This window comes from Entelurus aequoreus, linkage group LG03 (genome assembly GCF_033978785.1).
Source record: "Entelurus aequoreus isolate RoL-2023_Sb linkage group LG03, RoL_Eaeq_v1.1, whole genome shotgun sequence".
In the NCBI taxonomy this organism is placed as follows: domain Eukaryota; kingdom Metazoa; phylum Chordata; class Actinopteri; order Syngnathiformes; family Syngnathidae; genus Entelurus; species Entelurus aequoreus.
Genome location: NC_084733.1, coordinates 13,082,217 through 13,102,216, shown reverse-complemented (window position 1 = coordinate 13,102,216; position 20,000 = coordinate 13,082,217). Strand labels below are relative to the sequence as shown.

Sequence of the window (20,000 nt, the reverse complement as noted above, 5' to 3'; positions counted from 1 at the left end):
CTTAGTAAAGTATTAAAAAATAAATCATACTTTTTTTTTTAAACTTTTAACACAATAGTCTCAAGATCAACTTCAGATCCATCCGTTAATTATAACTTTTGTTGTTGTTTATGTTTTTTGTTTGTTCGTTTTGGCCCTTCTTTAAACAAAACAGCTTAGTTTTTTATATGGCAGACACAAAATATTTTCCCCAAAAAATATTCCAAAGTGGAATATTTAATGTGACTTAATTGGAGCTTTGAATAGGTCAATAATTCATAATGACATTGATTTTGAGTCATTATTATTTTTTAAAGAAAGAAACAGCCTGCATGGCAGCTTTGTGTTGTTAGAGTAAACATTGCAACATGTTCTTGTTACATTTCACCTGTTTGCTCTTTTATACCACTTTTTATTTTTTTAATCGTATTTTTAGAATGTGCCGCGGGGCCGTTAAAAAATTATCTGCGGGCCGCAAATGGCCCCCGGGCCGCACTTTGGACACCCCTGTTCTAAAGGGTCTGTTGAAAACTGAATCGTATGAAAACCAAAAATTTGATTTTTCTAGATGAAATAATAAATTCAATACATTCAATTAATATGTTCCCGCAAACCAATATATGAAAATAACACATTTTATATAGAATAATGATAGTTTACATACAGAAAACAACGTGAAGTACATACAAATGTTGTATGAATGAACATTTAACATCACGTTTCCCTTTATTTATTTACTTTTGGTTGATTATTTTGCAATTGCGCTCAATAAAAAAGTCATACTAAAACTAAGATCGTGAATGAAAACCAATAAATATTTGTAGTAAAAATGGTGGCAAATGAAAACCTAGGTAACATTGTATATTGTTTCATGTTTTAGTTATTTGATTGACTTTTATGTCATTTAGGCATAAAAGAATAAGAATAAAGTCATACACATTTCTTCTGGAGAACATTTTCTGGTAAAAACTGGCAATTTTACTGTAAAATGTTCATTGTCTTTTACACCGAATTACTGTAAATCGAAAAATAGCACCGTTTTTTTTCACTAGCTGCCCTTTTTATTTTTACCGTAAAATCTATGGTGGTTTTTACAGTTATTTTACTGTAAATGTAACAACCGCACACCTTATTTTTTTACATACAAATTCTGGCAAGTGAGAAGTCATCTTTTTTTTTTAGCAGTAAAATCTACTGACTTTTTTTTGCAGTGTGAAAATAATGTCATTGTCCGCCAACAGAACTACATTTTAGCTGACGAGCTGCGGCGAGAGCTGCCCCCCGACCAGGCGGATTACTGCATCGCCCGCATGGCCCCTTACACTGGCCCCGATGGCGTGCCGGGGGCCCTGGACTACATGTCTTTTTCCACCGCTCTGTACGGCGAGAGCGACCTTTGAACTCTCTGCTCCAACCACCGCTGTGTGCTCTTGACTCATGTCGCTGCCCCCCCCCCCCCCCCCCCCCCACTACGCTAATTTTTTTTTCTACTCTCTGGCCTTATTCTTTTTTTTTTTTGGTCCTCTGGCTCCTCCCACAAGCTGTGTCCCTTCTATTTGCTTCCCCACGCCAAGCTGCAGCTCTCTGGGTCTTTTTTCACGCAGGGAGAAACAAACATGTTTGTTTTTATGTTCTTGTTATCCTTGTTTGTCTTCATAAATGAATAAAGTCAACATATTTTATTATACTGAACAAAAAAAAGGTATTTTTCTTCACCTGATTGAAAGCAAAGAGACAAACATTGTAATAAAGACAAATTGCTATCATACGCTTCCTATTAGTCTGTCGTTTATCCAACCTTTGATTCATTGATTGATTGAAACTTGTATTAGTAGATTGCACAGTACAGTACATATTCCGTACAATTGACCACTAAATGGTAACACCCAATTTCTAAACATCGCAGACTTGGTAACAGACAGCAAAGACGACTATTTTTGGACAAATAAGGATTCACAAACTTATATTTTTGAAGCTGAATATATGGAGGACACACTGTTGCTTGATTGATTGAAACTTTTATTAGTAGATTGTACAGTACAGTACATATTCCGTACAATTGACCACTAAATGGTAACACCCGAATACGTTTTTCAACTTCCACGTTAATCAATTCATGGTACAAATATATACTATCAGCATAATACAGTCATCACACAAGTTAATCATCAGAGTATATACATTGAATTATTTACATTATTTACCTTTTCATACATACATAATTCAATCCAGCCTTTGTTTTTTCCATTTGTTTTTCAAATGTTTTTTTCATTTTCTGTAGTGCTTGTCTTATTGAGGGTTACACACTGCAAAAACTGAAATCTAAGTAAGATTAAATATCTCAAATAAGGGTGATATGTGCTTATTTTCTGTCTGAGTGTTTTACTTGTTTTAAGGGTTTTGGTCCTAAATGATCTCAGTAAGATAGTACAGCTTGTTGCTGAGATTGTATGACTTATATTGAGTAAAACATGATTGAAACTAGAATTTCAACTGATGCAAAGCTGTGTCATCAACACTCACAAGTATAAAATTACTTTTTTAAAGTAATAATTTCTTATTTCAAGCATGAAAAAGAAATTATGTCGAGCGCATATCGTTATGTCAAGATAATTGCACTAGCATTTCATTAATTTAAGAATATTTTTCAACATATTGAGCAAAAATGTCTTTTTTTTCTACCAAGAAAAGTGCACTTGTTATTAGTGAGTATATACTTATTTTAAGGTGTTTTTGGGTTCATTGAAGTTAGCTAATTTTACTTGTTTTGGAAAGTCTTGACAAGCCGAATTTTCTTGTTCTATTGGCAGATAATTGTGCTTAGTTCAAATAAAATACCCCTCTTTTTTTTCTTTTTTTTTTTTAAATTTTTTTTTCTTGTTTTTGAACACTGACTTTTTGCAGTGCAGGTAAACTGGAGCCTAACCGAGCTGACTTTGGGTGAGACTGAGAGGTACACCAAGACAGGCGTAATGAGCGGTATCACACTTCCTGTTGACAAACCCATACTATAACGAAAATATAAATTATCTATATACCATTAAATTAAACAGTATAACATTGTTAATTAGGTTTTATCTGCCATTACATAACAGGAACCTTCATTTTTATAGGACGTAGGAACGGTTATTTTTTACGTCGTTGCACTCCGGACTCTTTAACGCCACGGACCAAACCCGGAAAAGACCAAACGTTAGACATGCTAGTTCGGCCTGACATGGACGTTTAAGCTTGTTATAAAGAGTCATGTTTAGCTTTAAAACACTACAGAAGAACAGGACATTTAAATATGGAGTACCGATGGTCGTAAGTAACGCTCTTACACATTTATATTACTCTCAACATGTCGGTCATGGGAACTCAGCTCGCTAGCTACAGAGGGCACCTGGTGTAACATTTGAGCTTTTACCATTACGGCATTCATTAAAGTATTAGATGCAATTTAGGACATTATTGGAAGTAATGGTACGAACTGTATCGGGCTACTGAGTTAATATCAATAATTTGATTTTACATTTAAAAAGAAGTCCAACTTACGCTTGGGTCGCGGGGGCAGCAGCCTAAGCAGGGAAGCCCAGACTTTCCTCTCCCCAGCCATTTCGTCCAGCTCCTCCCGGGGGATCCCGAGGCGTTCCCAGGCCAGCCGGGAGACAATAGTCTACCCTACGTGTCCTGGGTCTTCCCCTTGGCCTCCTACCGGTCGGACGTGCCCGAAACACCTCCCTAGGGAGGCATTCGGGTGGCATCCTGACCAGCTTCTCACCATATCTCTAAGGGAGAGCCCCGCGTGCTCAGAAGTTGACATACACTTGTAAAGAACATAATGTCATGGCTGCCTTGAGTTTCCAATCATTTCTACAACTCTTATTTTTTATTAATATATCACGGCACCTTCATGAATATTTGTCATTTGTTTCTGATTTGCATGTTTGTTTGTTTTTTAGCAAATGTGTTTTATTTCAGCTGCTGGTGGTCGGAGGTTCTTTTGGCCTGCGGGAGTTTACGCAGATTCGATATGATGCCCAGAAGATCAGGAGAAAGGTGTGTCAATGTTTAACCTTTTAAAGGGGAGCTGCACTTTAAAAAAAAAAAGCCCATCATTTTCAATCCCTATGTAAGACAAGAACACATATTTTTCATTTTAATGCATTCTAAGTTGTAAATTACGGATAGTACGCGGTGGCTAACAATGGGAGTACACTATTCCGCCTATAAAACTCTAGTTCAGTGATTCTCAAACTGGTACGCCTGAATATCACTTAATTAAAGGACAATGTTTTATTTTCCTGTATTCAAACACAGTGTCATTGTTTGAACTGTCTGTAATGTAACAGTGGCCAACAATATTAAATATACTTGTTATTAGAGATGTCCGATAATGGCTTTTTTTGCCGATATTCCGATATTGTCCAACTCTTAATTACCGATTCCGATATCAACCGATACCGATATATACAGTCGTGGAATTAACACATTGTTATGCCTAATTTTGTAGTGATGCCCCGCTGGATGCATTAAACAATGTAACAAGGTTTTCCAAAATAAATCAACTCAAGTTATGGGGAAAAAAGTGCCAACATGGCACTGCCATATTTATTATTGAAGTCACAAAGTGCATAATTTTTTTTAACATGCCTCAAAACAGCAGCTTGAAATTTGGGAGGGGGGGTTTAGCGTCCCGGAAGAGTTAGTGCTGCAAGGGGTTCTGGGTATTTGTTCTGTTGTGTTTATGTTGTGTTACGGTGCGGATGTTCTCCTGAAATGTGTTTGTCATTCTTGTTTGGTGTGGGTTCACAGTGTGGCGCATATTTGTAACGGTGTTAAAGTTGTTTATACTGCCACCCTCAGTGTGACCTGTATGGCTGTTGACCAAGTATGACTTGCAAGTCAAGAGTAAGATTACTAATTCAGTGTTAGTATTGGAGTGGTACCCGGGCCCGTCTCTAGCGGAAAGGGTTAAGAACTAGAGATGTCCGATAATGGCTTTTTTGCCGACATCCGATATTCCGATATTGTCCAGCTCTTAATTACCGATTGCGATATCAACCGTTACTGATATATACAGTCGCGGAATTAACACATTATTATGCCTAATTTTGTTGTGATGCCCCGCTGGATGCATTAAACAATGTAACAAGGTTTTTCAAAATAAATCAACTCAAGTTATGGAAAAAAAATGCCAACATGGCACTGCCATATTTATTATTGAAGTCACAAAGTGCATTATTTTTTTTAACATGCCTCAAAACAGCAGCTTGGAATTCGGGAGGGGGGGTGTATATTGTAGCGTCCCGGAAGAGTTAGTGCTGCAAGGGGTTCTGGGTATTTGTTCTGTTGTGTTTATGTTGTGTTACGGTGCGGAAAAAAGGCACAAAGCATAAATAAAACAGCTTCACTCAGTCCAGACTATTAGTCTATTTGTGCAACAGATGAAGCTCAAAGAGTGGGCTAATTCTTTTTCTCCTTGTCGTCACGTGTGAGAGGTAGATTTTTCTGAATGAAAACAAGCATCTGCAAGGGGTTCTGGGTATTTGTTCTGTTGTGTTTATGTTGTGTTACGGTGCGGATGTTCTCCCGAAATGTGTTTGTCATTCTTGTTTGGTGTGGGTTCACAGTGTGGCGCATATTTGTAACAGTGTTAAAGTTGTTTATACGGCTACCCTCAGTGTGACCTGTATGGCTGTTGACCAAGTATGCCTTGCATTCACTTGTGTGTGTGAAAAGCCGTAGATATTATGTGATTGGGCCGGCACGCAAAGGCAGTGCCTTTAAGGTTTATTGGCGCTCCGTACTTCTCCCTACGTCCGTGTACACAGCGGCGTTTTAAAAAGTCATACATTTTACTTTTTGAAACCGATACCGATAATTTCCGATATTACATTTTAAAGCATTTATCGGCCGATAATATCGGCAGTCCGATATTATCCGACATCCCTATTAAGAACCCATGTTATATACAATGACCCTGGAACTAAAGATGGAAATTAGCCTTTGGCTACAATTCGACACATTAACATTTAATATGTTCATTAACGTGCATTGTCCCATGTACTATAACAAATGGTGACTTCCTATCAGGAGTTGTAATATACATCTAGAAACAAGCTATTGCTGTGTTTAGTGGGACAGGTGAAAGTTAAGTCGGAGAAAATCCGGTAGGTAATAATTACTTAATGTTTCTGTGCGGCCCGGTAGCAAATGCGAGGACCGGTACCGGTGGTTGGGGACCTATGGCCTACGTAACATGTAATGGTGGTTCTTTGGTCAAAATGTTGATTATGTTTTACAGACCATCTTCAAGTCGCTTTCTGACCGTCTCTACAGGATGCGCCGTTTTGTGGGCGGTGTTATTTACATGGCTCCACTTCATCAGTATCTTCTCCCCATCATCTTTGTTGTACATGTAGTTTTTAGCACTTCCGTAGTGAGTTTACTTAGCGATCTGATCTTAGAACTGTACGCTACTTTATGATGAATGCCCCACAACAAGATGATAGAGAATAAGAAGGAGCTTATTGACTACGGCGCAGACTATAATGGCAGACGCACGCGCACATTTTCGGGTTTAATGATCCCACATTTACATCAGCAGGTACCAATAGGTAAGCAAAGTCGATTTTGAATAATAGGGTGAAACAAAACGCCAGGTAATGTGTCTCCGAATAGGTGCCATTTTGGGGTCCTTATGCACACACCATACTAATACCCATTTTTTGAAACACATTTTCGGGACTTATGATCCTCAGCAGTTACCAATAGGTAAGCAAAGTTGGTTTTGCATAATAGGGTGAAACAAAACGCCAGGTAATGTGTCTCCGACTAGGTGCCGTTTTGGGGTTCTTATGCACACACCATACTAATACCCATTTTTTGAAGCACATTTTCGGGACTTATGATCCCACATTTACATCAGCAATTACCAATAGGTAAGCAAAGTTGGTTTTGCACAATAGGGTGAAACAAAACGCCAGGTAATTTGTCTCCGAATAGGTGCCATTTTGAGGTCCTTATGCACACACCATACGAATACCCGTTTTTTGAAGCACATTTTCGGGACTTATGATCCCACATTTACATCAGCAATTACCAATAGGTAAGCAAAGTTGGTTTTGCACGATAGGGTGAAACAAAACGCCAGGTAATTTGTCTCCGAATAGGTGCCATTTTGAGGTCCTTATGCACACACCATACGAATACCCATTTTTTGAAGCACATTTTCGGGACTTATGATCCCACATTTACATCAGCAATTACCAATAGGTAAGCAAAGTTGGTTTTGCACAATAGGGTGAAACAAAACGCCAGGTAATTTGTCTCCGAATAGGTGCCATTTTGAGGTCCTTATGCACACACCATACGAATACCCATTTTTTGAAGCACATTTTCGGGACTTATGATCCCACATTTACATCAGCAATTACCAATAGGTAAGCAAAGTTGGTTTTGCACAATAGGGTGAAACAAAACGCCAGGTAATTTGTCTCCGAATAGGTGCCATTTTGAGGTCCTTATGCACACACCATACGAATACCCATTTTTTGACGCACATTTTCGGGACTTATGATCCCACATTTACATCAGCAGTTACCAATAGGTAAGCAAAGTTGGTTTTGCATAATAGGGTGAAACAAAACGCCAGGTAATGTGTCTCCGAATAGGTGCCATTTTGGGGTCCTTATGCACACACCATACTAATACCCATTTTTTGAAGCACATTTTCGGGACTTATGATCCCACATTTACATCAGCAGGTACCAATAGGTAAGCAAAGTTGGTTTTGCATAATAGGGTGAAACAAAACGCCAGGTAATGTGTCTCCGAATAGGTGCCATTTTGGGGTCCTTATGCACACACCATACTAATACCCATTTTTTGAAGCACATTTTCGGGACTTATGATCCCACATTTACATCAGCAGTTACCAATAGGTAAGCAAAGTTGGTTTTGCATAATAGGGTGAAACAAAACGCCAGGTAGTGTGTCTCCGAATAGGTGCCATTTTGAGGTCCTTATGCACACACCCTACTAATACCCATTTTTTTGAAGCGCAGCACGTCTGACTACAGTAGACGTAATGCGCCAAAGTCAAAGTCGTTCTAAACCGTTTTGACAGATTTTTGAGCGTTGTGTGCAATGTTCTATATCAGGGGTGTTAAACTCAAATACAGAGTGGGCCAAAATTCAAAACTGAACAAAGCCGCGGGCCAAGGTTGAACAAATGAACCTTTTAATAGGGACCCAAACAAGTTTTGCATTGAATATTGAACAAGCAAGGCTTATATAACTTTATAGTGACATGCAAAATCGAGTTTCAAATAATAATAATTCAAAAATATCAATGGCATATCAAATAAAATTGTAATAAAAATGTAATGCCTCTTTTCTATTTGCAGCCTTCTGAGGTAAATATCAAAATAAACTTTTTCCAAAGGCTAATAATAAATTTGAAAATAAAATAAGAATAATGAATGAATCAAACAAACATTCAAGCCTTGAAGTAGCAAGAGAAAGTGCATGAATAAAACGTTAATTATTGCTCAGTTTGCTACACTGATTTGCTTTAACACTGAATATGGAACAAGCAACGCTTATATAACTTAATAGTGCAAAATCAACTTTCAAAAAACAAACGAAAAAACATCAATGGTGTATTAAATAAAATTTAAATAAAAAATGGAATGCCTCTTTTCTATCTATTTCTGAGGTAAATATCAACATTAACTTTTTCCACAGGCTAATAAATTTGAAAATAAAATAACAATGAATAAATCAACCATTCAGGCCTTTTTACTGCTCAGTTTGCAACACACTGATCTAATCTGATGTGCCCAAGCCAGATACCTGCCATCTTTTCTGGGATGCTAGTTCATTAATGTCGGGGCTCAGGTGGGCGGGGTTTGGTGGTAGCGGTGGATGTATATTGTAGCGTCCCGGAAGAGTTAGTGCTGCAAGGGGTTCTGGGTATTTGTTCTGTTGTGTTTATGTTGTGTTACGGTGCGGATGTTCTCCCGAAATGTGTTTGTCATTCCTGTTCGGTGTGGGTTCACAGTGTGGCGCATATTTCTAACAGTGTTAAAGTTGTTTATGCGGTCACCCTCCGTGTGACCTGTATGGCTGTTGATCAGGTATGCCTTGAACTCACTTATGTGTGTGTAGAAGCCGCATATGTCATGTGACAGGGGCCGGCACGCTGTTTGTATGGAGGAAAAGCAGACGTGACGACAGGTTGTAGAGGACGCTAAAGGCAGTGCCTTTAAGCCACACCCCCAATATTGTTGTCCGGGTGGAAATCGGGAGAAATTCGGGAGAATGGTTGCCCCGGGAGATTTATCGAGAGGGGCACTGAAAATCGGGAGGGTTGGCAAGTGTGAGTATTAGCTGTATAATACCAGTGTGCCAGCTCCAATGTTAATTTGATATTGCCTCAAGGGCCAAATGAAATTACACGGCAGGCCAAATTTGGCCCGCGGGCCAAAGTTTGACACCCATGTTCTATATTCTCAATCGTCTTAGGCTTGCTTGCTCACCTGTACTTGTGAGTGTCTTTTATTAAACGGGGACGTCGATCTGCAGTCCACGCGTATCTCTTATGTGTGACTGCCATCTATTGGTTACACTTATCATAACACCATTCGAGGTAGGTAAGCACAACCCATAGTAAGTTGAAGATTAGGTGCACCGTTTTGAGAAAATGAAAGAATGAAGTGAGTGACAAAACAATATAATTAAAGTTAAAGTACCAATGATTGTCACACACACACGAGGTGTGGCGAAATGATTCTTTGCATTTGACCCATCACCCTAGATCAGGGGTCACCAACGCGGTGCCCGCGGGCACCAGGTAGCCCGTAAGGACCAGATGAGTCGCCCGCTGGCCTGTTCTAAAAATAGCTCAAATAGCAGCACTTACCAGTGAGCTGCCTCTATTTTTTAAATGTTATTTATTTACTAGCAAGCTGGTCTCGCTTTGCTCGACATTTTTAATTCTAAGAGAGACAAAACTCAAATAGAATTTGAAAATCCAAGAAAATATTTTAAAGACTTGGTCTTCACTTGTTTAAATAAATTCATTAATTTTTTTACTTCGCTTCTTATAACTTTCAGAAAGACAATTTTAGAGAAAAAATACAACCTTAAAAATGATTTTAGGATTTTTAAACACATATACCTTTTTACCTTTTAAATTCCTTCCTCTTCGTTCCTGACAATTTAAATAAATGTTCAAGTAAATTTATTTTTTTTATTGTAAAGAATAATAAATAGATTTTAATTTAATTCTTCATTTTAGCTTCTGTTTTTTCGACAAAGAATATTTGTGAAATATTTCTTCAAACTTATGATTAAAATTCCAAAAAAATATTCTGGCAAATCTAGAAAATCTGTAGAATAAAATTTAAATCTTATTTCAAAGTCTTTTTAATTTCTTTAAAAAATGTTGTTCTGGAAAATCTAGAAGAAATAGTGATTTGTCTTTGTTAGAAATATAACTTGGTCCAATTTGTTATGTATTCTAACAAAGTGCAGATTGGATTTTAACCTATTTAAAACATGTCATCAAAATTCTAAAATGAATCTTAATCAGGAAAAATTACTAACAATGTTCCATAAATTCTTTTTTTAATTTTTTCAAAACGATTCAAATTAGCTAGTTTTTCTCTCCTTTTTTCCGGTTGAATTTTGAATTTTAAAGAGTCGAACTTGAAGATAAACTATGTTTCAAAATTTAATTTTCATTGTTTTCGTGTTTTCTCCTCTTTTATAAAAATGTTAGTGGCTAGCTAGTTAAAATGGGATATTGTGATTTCACAAGACTGTCTTAGAAGTGATCATTTGAAAATATTCAATTTGAAAAATGTGCACTTAGAGAAAATATAAAAATAAAGTGTTGCATATTGATATTTATCTGATTCTATATATTTTTATTGTGAGAAATCATTAAGATGATCAGTGTTTCCACAAAGATAAATATCATTAATTATTAATAATAACCTAGAGTTAAAGGTAAATTGAGCAAATTGGCTATTTCTGGCAATTTATTGAAGTGTGTATCAAACTGGTAGCCCTTCGCATTAATCAGTACCCAAGAAGTAGCTCTTGCTTTCAAAAAGGTTGGTGACCCCTGCCCTAGATCACCCCCTGGGAGGTGAGGGGAGCAGTGAGCAGAAGCGGTGGCCGCGCCCGGGAATAATTTTTGGTGATTTAACCCCCAATTCCAACCCTTGACGCTGAGTATGATGAAAACATGATTTTTGGAGTGAGGAACTTCTGTCCAATTTTGCTTCAGTTCCAATCCCACCTCTCACACAACTACTTCCATATTGATTGTATTGCCAGTCACAATAGCTTGTCTTTTAAGCTCCAAGTCAGTAGTACCTCAGGTGTGTCTAATAATAATAATAATAACAATGTGTTGATGAGACTTGATGTTGTTTTGGTCTTAGTTGGATCCTTCACTGCAGGCCCGAGTGAGTATGCAGGACCAGTCTCAGGTCTTAGAGAATGAGTATGAGGTAAGTACACACCACACGTACAGTAGATATTATTCCAAGTACAAGAAAGTTTCACAAAATGGTTCACTAAAAGCTGCACCCTAGCGACCTCTACTGGTAGTTGGGATAAAAGTATTAAAGCTTTCGCTTCCTGTGTGAGTCACGCTCTAGAGCAGGGGTAGGGAACCTATGGCTCGAGAGCCAAATGTGGCTCTTTTGATGACAGCATCTGTTCTCTCAGATCAATCTTAGCTGACCCTGCTTAACACGATTGGTAATGAATAATTCCGCTGGTAATCACAGTGTTAAAAATAACCACGTATCAACCAGACTACAAAGCCATCAGCAAAACCGTGCAGCACCAGAAGTCGCATTAATGGTAAGAAGTAGGGATGTCCAATAATGGCTTTTTGCCGATATTCCGATATTGCCCAACTCTTTAATTACAGATACCGATATCTACCGATATATACAGTCGTGGAATTAACACATTATTATGCCTAATTTGGACAACCAGGTATGGTGAAGATAAGGTCCTTTTTAAAAAATAAATAAAAAATAAGATAAATCAATTAAAAACATTTCTTTGAATAAAAAAGAAAGTAAAACAGTATAAAAACAGTTACATAGAAACTAGTAATGAATGAAAATGAGTCAAATTAACTGTTAAAGGTTAGTACTATTAGTGGACCAGCAGCACGCACAATCCTGTGTGCTTACGGACTGTATCCCTTGCAGACTGTATTGTTATATATTGATATATAATGTAGGAACCAGAATATTAATAACAGAAATATGTATGAATGAGTGTGAATGGGGGCGGGGGGGGGGGGGGGGGGGGGGGGGTTGGGTTGGTGCACTAATTGTAAGTGTATCTTGTGTTTTTTATGTTGATTTAATAAAAATAAAATAAAAATAAAAAAACAAAACGATACCGATAATAAAAAAAACGATACCAATAATTTCCGATATTACATTACATCTCTAGTAAGAAATATTTTATTTATTATTGGTTAGCTTCAGAATAACAATGTTATTAAAAAGAATAAGAGACTTACTATACTCTAAAAATGAGAGATGTCCGATAATGGCTTTTTTGCCGATATTGTCCAACTCTTTATTACCGATTCCGATATCAACCGATACCGATATATACAGTCGTGGAATTAACACATTATTATGCCTAATTTTGTTGTGATGCCCCGCTGGATGCATTAAACAATGTAACAAGGTTTTCCAAAATAAATCAACTCAAGTTATGGAAAAAAATGCCAACATGGCACTGCCATATTTATTATTGAAGTCACAAAGTGCATTATTTTTTTAACATGCCTCGAAACAGCAGCTTGGAATTTGGGACATGCTCTCCCTGAGAGAGCATGAGGAGGTTGAGGTGGACAGGGTTGGGGGGGGCGGGTTTGAGGTTTAGGGGGTAGGGGGTACCACCAAACCCCGCCCACCTCAAACCCGCGCCCCCCCCCCCCCCCCCCCCTTTTTCCATAACTGGAGTTGAAGTTGTTCTCTTATTTTGGAAAACCTTGTTTTTGATTGATTGATTGAAACTTGTATTAGTAGATTGCACAGTACAGTACATATTCCGTACAATTGACCACTAAATGGTAACACCCCAATACGTTTTTCAACTTGTTTAAATCGGGGTCTACGTTAATCAATACATGGTAAAGTTACATTGTTTAATGCATCCAGCGGGGCATCACAACAAAATTAGGCATAATAATGTGTTAATTCCACGACTGTATATATCGGTATCGGTTGATATCGGAATCGGTAATTAAGAGTTGGACAATATCGGATATCGGCAAAAAAGCCATTATCGGACATCTCTAATTTTAGTACTTGATGCATGATACAGTTAGCATTTTAGCCTGCTAACATTAGCATGCTAGATATTTTTTTAGCTAATTCAACAGGTATTTAGCAGTTTATATTGTGGTATTTCACTAATGCAAACTGTAAGCATGTTTCTGTTAGCATTCCCTTCTTATTGGCTCGTTTTGCTCCTACTTTTTGTTACTTGATACTGTCTGGCCAGCGTGCTAACTGTTAGCATTTCAGTTTGGCTATGGCTCTTTAACAATCATACAAAATTTCGACCAAAATTGCATTTTCTAATTATTTGAAAGAAATACATATATACTGTATGTACTGATTTTGAAGGTGCAAAATACCCAAATGGAGCCTCATACTTTGATATGTTTGGGCACCCATGGTTTAGACCTGTACCAAGATATATATGGTAGCGGAGACCATCTTATTGGATAGATGGTAACTTGTTAGTAGCCGTGTGGACGTGCCATCAATGATTGTGTGAGCTTAAAAGAGGTCCGTATTATTTTGTATTACATTTGGGAAACCACTCCTTAGTGGGACAAACGAAATGGCTTGGCGTACCAAATTTGGCCCCCGGGCACCCCTGCTCTAGACCATGTGACATCGTCAACCAGGAAGATAATGAGGACGCACGCTGCACTGCAAAAACTGAAATCTAAGTAAGATTAAATATCTCAAATAAGGGTGATATTTGCTTATGTTTTGTCTGATAAGATAATTCTTCTCACTAAGCAGATTTTATGTTAGTGTTTTACTTGTTTTAAGGGTTTTGGTCCTAAATGATCTCAGTAAGATATTACAGCTTGTAGCTGAGCTTTTATGACCTATATTGAGTAAAACATGCTTGAAACTAGAATATCAACTGTTGCAAAGCTGTGTCATCAACACTCACAAGTATAAAACTACTTTTTTAAAGTAATCATTTCTTATTTCAAGCATGAAAAAAAAAAAATCATGATGCCGAGCGCATATCATTATGAGATAATGGCACTAGCATTTACTTAATTTAAGAATATTTTTCAACATATTGAGCAAAAAAAATTTTTGTACCGAGAAAAGTGCACTTGTTATTAGTGAGTATATATTTATTTTAAGGTATTTTTGGGTTCATTGAGGTTAGCTAATTTTACTTGTTTTGGAAAGTCTTGACAAGCCAAATTTTTTTGTTCTATTGGCAGATAATTTTGCTTAGTTCAAATAAAATACCCCTCATTTTTGTATTTTTTATTTTTTTCTTGTTTTTGAACACTGACTTTTTGCAGTGTGCTTAGAAAAATAATAACTTAAGGTAGATCTTTTAGAAACATGTCTACTTTCTCTTGATCTATTTAGTACGGAGCCCCTAAAGGGACCTGGGGGAACTTTTTTTTTGTATAATTGTATTTGTATTTTTTAATTTTTTTTTAGACGAGAAACTTTCTCGTGCGCAAGAGAAACTTTCTCGTACGCACAAGATATTTCTCGCGCACAGGAGATACATGTCTAAAAATAAAAATAAAACATTTTTTTTAGACATGTATCTCACGCAATTTTAATAAAGTTATAAAAAAAAAAAATTAAATTTTTATTTTTATTTTTTTTATTTAGACAGTATCTCGTGTGCACGAGAAACTATCTCGTGCACACGAGATACTGTCTAAAATTTGCTTTTTTTTAAAAATTAAAATGATTAAAAAAAATTTTTTTATAACTTTATAAAAAGTTTCTATTGCGCACGAGATAGTTTCTCTTGCGCACGAGATACATGTCTAAAAAACAAATACAAAATATTATTTAAAAAATGTATAAAAAAAATAATAATCCCCCATGTCCCTTTAGGGGCTCGGTAATTTAGGGTGCAGTGCTGCATTTTAAAAAAATACAGAATACTTCCAGGATTTTGATGTTATTAGACAGCATGGAAACAAGAGTTGAGAACATTCACAGAGGTTCCTAATGCTAATACTTGATTAAAAAAAATACAGTAATTGATTATTTTAAAAATAAAAAATTTTCACATACTGCTCAAAAGTTTGCAGACACTTCCTGTTCAATGAGGAAATGTCCCCAAACATTTGACTGGTAGAAAATACAAGTTACTTGCTTGAATCCAATCAAACATCAATCAACCAAGCAATCAATGACTTTAAGTCTCACACAGTACTTGTGGGCTCCAGCAAGCGTGTCTGACCAACCGTGTTTCCTTTTGGCCGGCCTTCTTTTTGTCCGTGCAGAAGATGAAGGAGGCCAATTTGGACGAGTGGAAGAACATCCGCGGCCCGCGGCCCTGGGAGAACTCCAAGGATTTCCAGGAGCAGCAGCGCAACACGCAAAGATAGGATCCCACAAAACAAGACCTGAGGACTCATTCCTTAGCCTCCTGTTGGACATCCTCTGAGGACGCCCTGAGGGACAACATTTGTAGGACACAAATGGTAAATAACTATATATATATATATAAGTAGATACATCAGCGTGCTAAGAGACTTGTCTACCTGGTGGCCATCTTAGGAGGGGCTACTTTTATATTGTAAATAAATCTTAAAATGCTTATTTCTCAACATACTTTCATGCACTTTTAATTTATTGTCAATCCAAAAACATGTGCTTTTAATTAGAGGTGTCCCTATACATTATCAATATCGCTCCGATATCAACAAAAAAACAACAAGTATATAGGACACCGTGTAAAATGTCTGATGCAAGCAGTCCTGTTCATTTGTGCAAAGCTGGCCAGGCAGTTAACATCTAAAAGGTCTGTCTTTTCTTAGATTGTAGTCAAGTCATTTAGAAAAAATAAATACGGTAGCCTACAGTCAGGCCCGGCCCTAACCAATCTGGCGCCCTAGGCAAGATTTTAGGTGGCGCCCCCCCACATCGGCAGTGAAGTGTATATACTCACAAGAAACCGAATAGCTTTGTCTTTGACCTTTTTTTTTTTACTTAAAGAAAGCAAATTAACAATCAGAATAGTTAACAAGATAAAAAAAAATATGGATAAATAAATGAATATAAAAAATGAATATATGAAATACAATATTTTTTACATACATAAACACAAAATAAAACGTGTCAACAGGTTGCATAAAATAAATTAAAAATACAATATAAATAAGGCACTGCACAATACAAGATATCAAACCAGTATGACTTTAACAACTATATTACACAAAAAGGGGATCCTACAGAGTTCTCTATTTGTGCTTTTTAATATTGCATTAACTAGAATGACTTACAAATTACTGTACACCAGGGAGTACTGTAATTACCTAACGTTACATTATTATTTTCCATAACAATTTAGCCCCCTCCACAATATTAACCCGACGTTAAAACAGAACTAGCTATTTATTGATTAGCAATTGCCGAATCATGTAACATTAGCTTAATGCTAAAAAGCCAGGTTACTATCACATTCTGTAACAGACAAATAATTTCATGGAGGCTAGCGTTACCTACCTGCTACCTCTGTCTTTTTCTCGTTTCTCCTCTTCTTTTCTCTTTTTTCTTCCCTGGGCACCTGACAGTTTTGGCCGTTTTGACATCTTGTGTTGATTTTTTTTATGTGGTGACGTCCAAAAAGAGTCATGATACGGGAAGGGAGGGGGTGCACCGTGCGGGGGGAGGAGGGGCGTAATGTTGTAACAAATAATATTTCTATTAAATATGCTTTACTTTGCATTTTAATTAACGTGGGATTATTTTATGTATTTAGAAATAATAGTACCAACTTTTTTATTTTTTTCCTCCAACATTTGTGGCACTGGCGTGGCGCCCCCTGCCTACAGTCTACTATGAGCTAACGGCTGCACAACAGCAAAGCACACACGCTGGCTATTAATTGGACAATATTGCAGTCTAAAAGAGTACATTTGTTAACATTAGCAAATCAATCAATCAATCAATGTTTATTTATATAGCTCTAAATCACAAGTGCAATATGAAATAATTATAGTTGCATATCACTCACACATACAAAGTCTCCAAGGCAGAAAAGCGTATTAGAAAGTATCCAGTAACAAATGTGTCCACGTATTTCAAATTACTCCTGTCATGAGCTTTTTCTGATTGCGGCCATTAGGTGTTGCCAAAAACAATTACCACATAAGGCGGTTCATAATAAATACCGTAGTTTTCGGAGTATGAGTCGCTCCGGAGTATAAGTCGCTCCGGAGTATAAGTCGCACCGGCCGAAAATGCATAATAAAGAAGGAAAAAAACATACACTACTGTTCAAAAGTTTGGGGTCACATTGAAATGTCCTTATTTTTGAAGGAAAAGCACTGTACTTTTCAATGAAGATAACTTTAAACTAGTCTTAACTTTAAAGAAATACACTCTATACATTGCTAATGTGGTAAATGACTATTCTAGCTGCAAATGTCTGGTTTTTGGTGCAATATCTACATAGGTGTATAGAGGCCCATTTCCAGCAACTATCACTCCAGTGTTCTAATGGTACAATGTGTTTGCTCATTGGCTCAGAAGGCTAATTGATGATTAGAAAACCCTTGTGCAATCATGTTCACACATCTGAAAACAGTTTAGCTCGTTACAGAAGCTACAAAACTGACCTTCCTTTGAGCAGATTGAGTTTCTGGAGCATCACATTTGTGGGGTCAATTGAACGCTCAAAATGGCCAGAAAAATAGAACTTTCATCGGAAACTCGACAGTCTATTCTTGTTCTTAGAAATGAAGGCTATTCCACAAAATTGTTTGGGTGACCCCAAACTTTTGAACGGTAGTGTATATAAGTCGCATTTTTGGGGGAAATGTATTTGATAAAAGCCAACACCAAGAATAGACATTTGAAAGGCAATTTAAAATAAATAAAGAATAGTGAACAACAGGCTGAATAAGTGTACGTTATATGAGGCATAAATAACCAACTGAGAACGTGCCTGGTATGTTAACGTAACATATTATGGTAAGAGTCATTCAAATAACTATAACATATAGAACATGCTATACGTTTACCAAACAATCTGTCACTCCTAATCGCTAAATCCCATGAAATCTTATACATCTAGTCTCTTACGTGAATGAGCTAAATAATGTTATTTGATATTTTACGGTATTGTGTTAATAATTTCACACAAAAGTCGCTCCTGAGTATAAGTCGCACCCCCGGCCAAACTATGAAAAAAACTGCGACTTATAGTCCGAAAAATACCGAAAATGTGTTTTTCATACCGACCATTTTTCTCTGCTTGCCACATTTCACTCGATCAAACCTTTTTCTAACATTCCGCTGTACAAAATAAAAGTATTTCTGATCATAATTATTGATAGTATTGGATCAATATCAGTATGCATAGGACAATTCTCAAGGCTCCACTATCATTATTGTACCGGAAGTGGTACAATTGTATAGGGACACTCTTACTACTATTACACCTTTTTTGTAAATAAAAAAAAATAAAACCTCACCTATGAAAGATTATTTCCAGTGTCATTGTTTCAACTGTACATCATTTATTGCAAGCGTAGGCAAGAACAATGTACCGGCATTCTTGTTTTTCTACACCCAGCAGGCACAAGACATTAAAACTACGTTGAGAACTTGTTGACTTAGGTCCTGACGTTGAGCAACTCAAACATAACGTTGAATCAACATGTTTTTTGACAATATTTAATCAATTTCATGTTATGATGTTGAATTGACCATTACATTAGACTTAGACTTAGACTTAGACAAACTTTAATGATCCACAAGGGAAATTGTTCAACACAGTAGCTCAGTTACAATGATGGAAAGTGTTAGGATGGAAAGGACAATGCAGGTATAAAATAGACTAAATATAGCGATATAACATAACATATATACGAATATATACATATGTGTACAGTATATTATATATACAGATAAAATATATTATGTCTATAACATATATACCAATGACCATGTACAGTATTACAGTATATGTGACAGCAGCAGCATACAATAGAGAGTAGATCCAGCAGAAAATAGACATGTTGGTCATTTTCCAACCAATATTCTACAACACAAATACAACGTTGAAACAACATGTTTTTTGACAACGTTTATTCAATGTCAGGTAGTAATGTTCATTTGGTCATTTCCCAACCAACAACGTGGATCCAACGTTAGACGCCAACGTTGTCTCAATTTACAAATACAACTATTTTGCAAGGTTGTTTCAAAGTCAGTTTTAAATGTAGGGGCTGAGTTGAGAAAGTACATTTTAATATACCCACACAATGTACAAAACCCAAAACCAGTGAAGTTGTGTAAATGGTAAATAAAAACAGAATACAATGATTTGCAACTCCTTTTCATCCTATATTCAATTGAATAGACTGCAAAGACAAGATGCTTAACGTTCCAACTGGAAAACTCAATTTTTTTTACAAATATTAGCTCATTTGGAATTTGATGCCTGCAACATGTTTCAAAAAAGCTGGCACCAGTGGCAAAAAAGACTGAGAAAGTGGAGGAATGCTCATCAAACACTTATTTGGAACATCCCACAGGTGAACAGGCTAATTGGCAACAGGTGGGTGCCATGATTCTTCCATGAAATGCTCAGTCATTCACAAACAAGGATGGGGCGAGGGTCACCACTTTGTCAACAAATGCGTGAGCAAAACAGTTTAAGAACAACATTTCTCAACCGGCTATTGCAAGGAATTTAGGGATGTCCGTAATATCATCAAAAGGTTCAGAGAATCTGGAGAA

The 20,000-nt window shown here is 36.8% G+C and overlaps 2 protein-coding genes across 5 annotated transcripts in view; both read left to right on the top strand.

Moving 5' to 3' along the window:
• Window positions 1-1,747, top strand: part of actn1 (actinin, alpha 1) — a 118,012-nt gene extending 116,265 nt beyond the window's left edge. For all 4 annotated transcript variants that reach the window (XM_062041261.1, XM_062041262.1, XM_062041260.1 and 1 more), the window contains one exon: window positions 1,221-1,747. In XM_062041261.1, the coding sequence (XP_061897245.1) occupies window positions 1,221-1,379 (159 nt within the window). In that variant the 3' untranslated portion in view covers window positions 1,380-1,747. The remainder of the gene's footprint in view (window positions 1-1,220) is intronic.
• Window positions 1,748-3,105: 1,358 nt separating this feature from the next.
• On the top strand, window positions 3,106-16,914 carry LOC133646174 (cytochrome c oxidase assembly protein COX16 homolog, mitochondrial). The gene is made up of 4 exons (XM_062041285.1): window positions 3,106-3,285; window positions 3,943-4,020; window positions 11,421-11,489; window positions 15,533-16,914. The coding sequence occupies exons 1-4, from the start codon at window positions 3,226-3,228 to the stop codon at window positions 15,635-15,637; spliced, it is 312 nt and encodes a 103-aa protein (XP_061897269.1). The 5' UTR covers window positions 3,106-3,225; the 3' UTR covers window positions 15,638-16,914.
• Window positions 16,915-20,000: the final 3,086 nt, after the last annotated feature.

Excerpts from the sequence above, each read along its gene's own strand:
- LOC133646174 (XM_062041285.1), top strand. The coding sequence starts at position 3,226 with ATGTTTAGCTTTAAAACACTACAGAAGAACAGGACATTTAAATATGGA. Across the intron at positions 3,286-3,942 it reads AATATGGAGTACCGATGGTC|CTGCTGGTGGTCGGAGGTTC; the intron begins GTAAGTAACGCT and ends GTTTTATTTCAG. Across the intron at positions 4,021-11,420 it reads CCCAGAAGATCAGGAGAAAG|TTGGATCCTTCACTGCAGGC; the intron begins GTGTGTCAATGT and ends TTTTGGTCTTAG.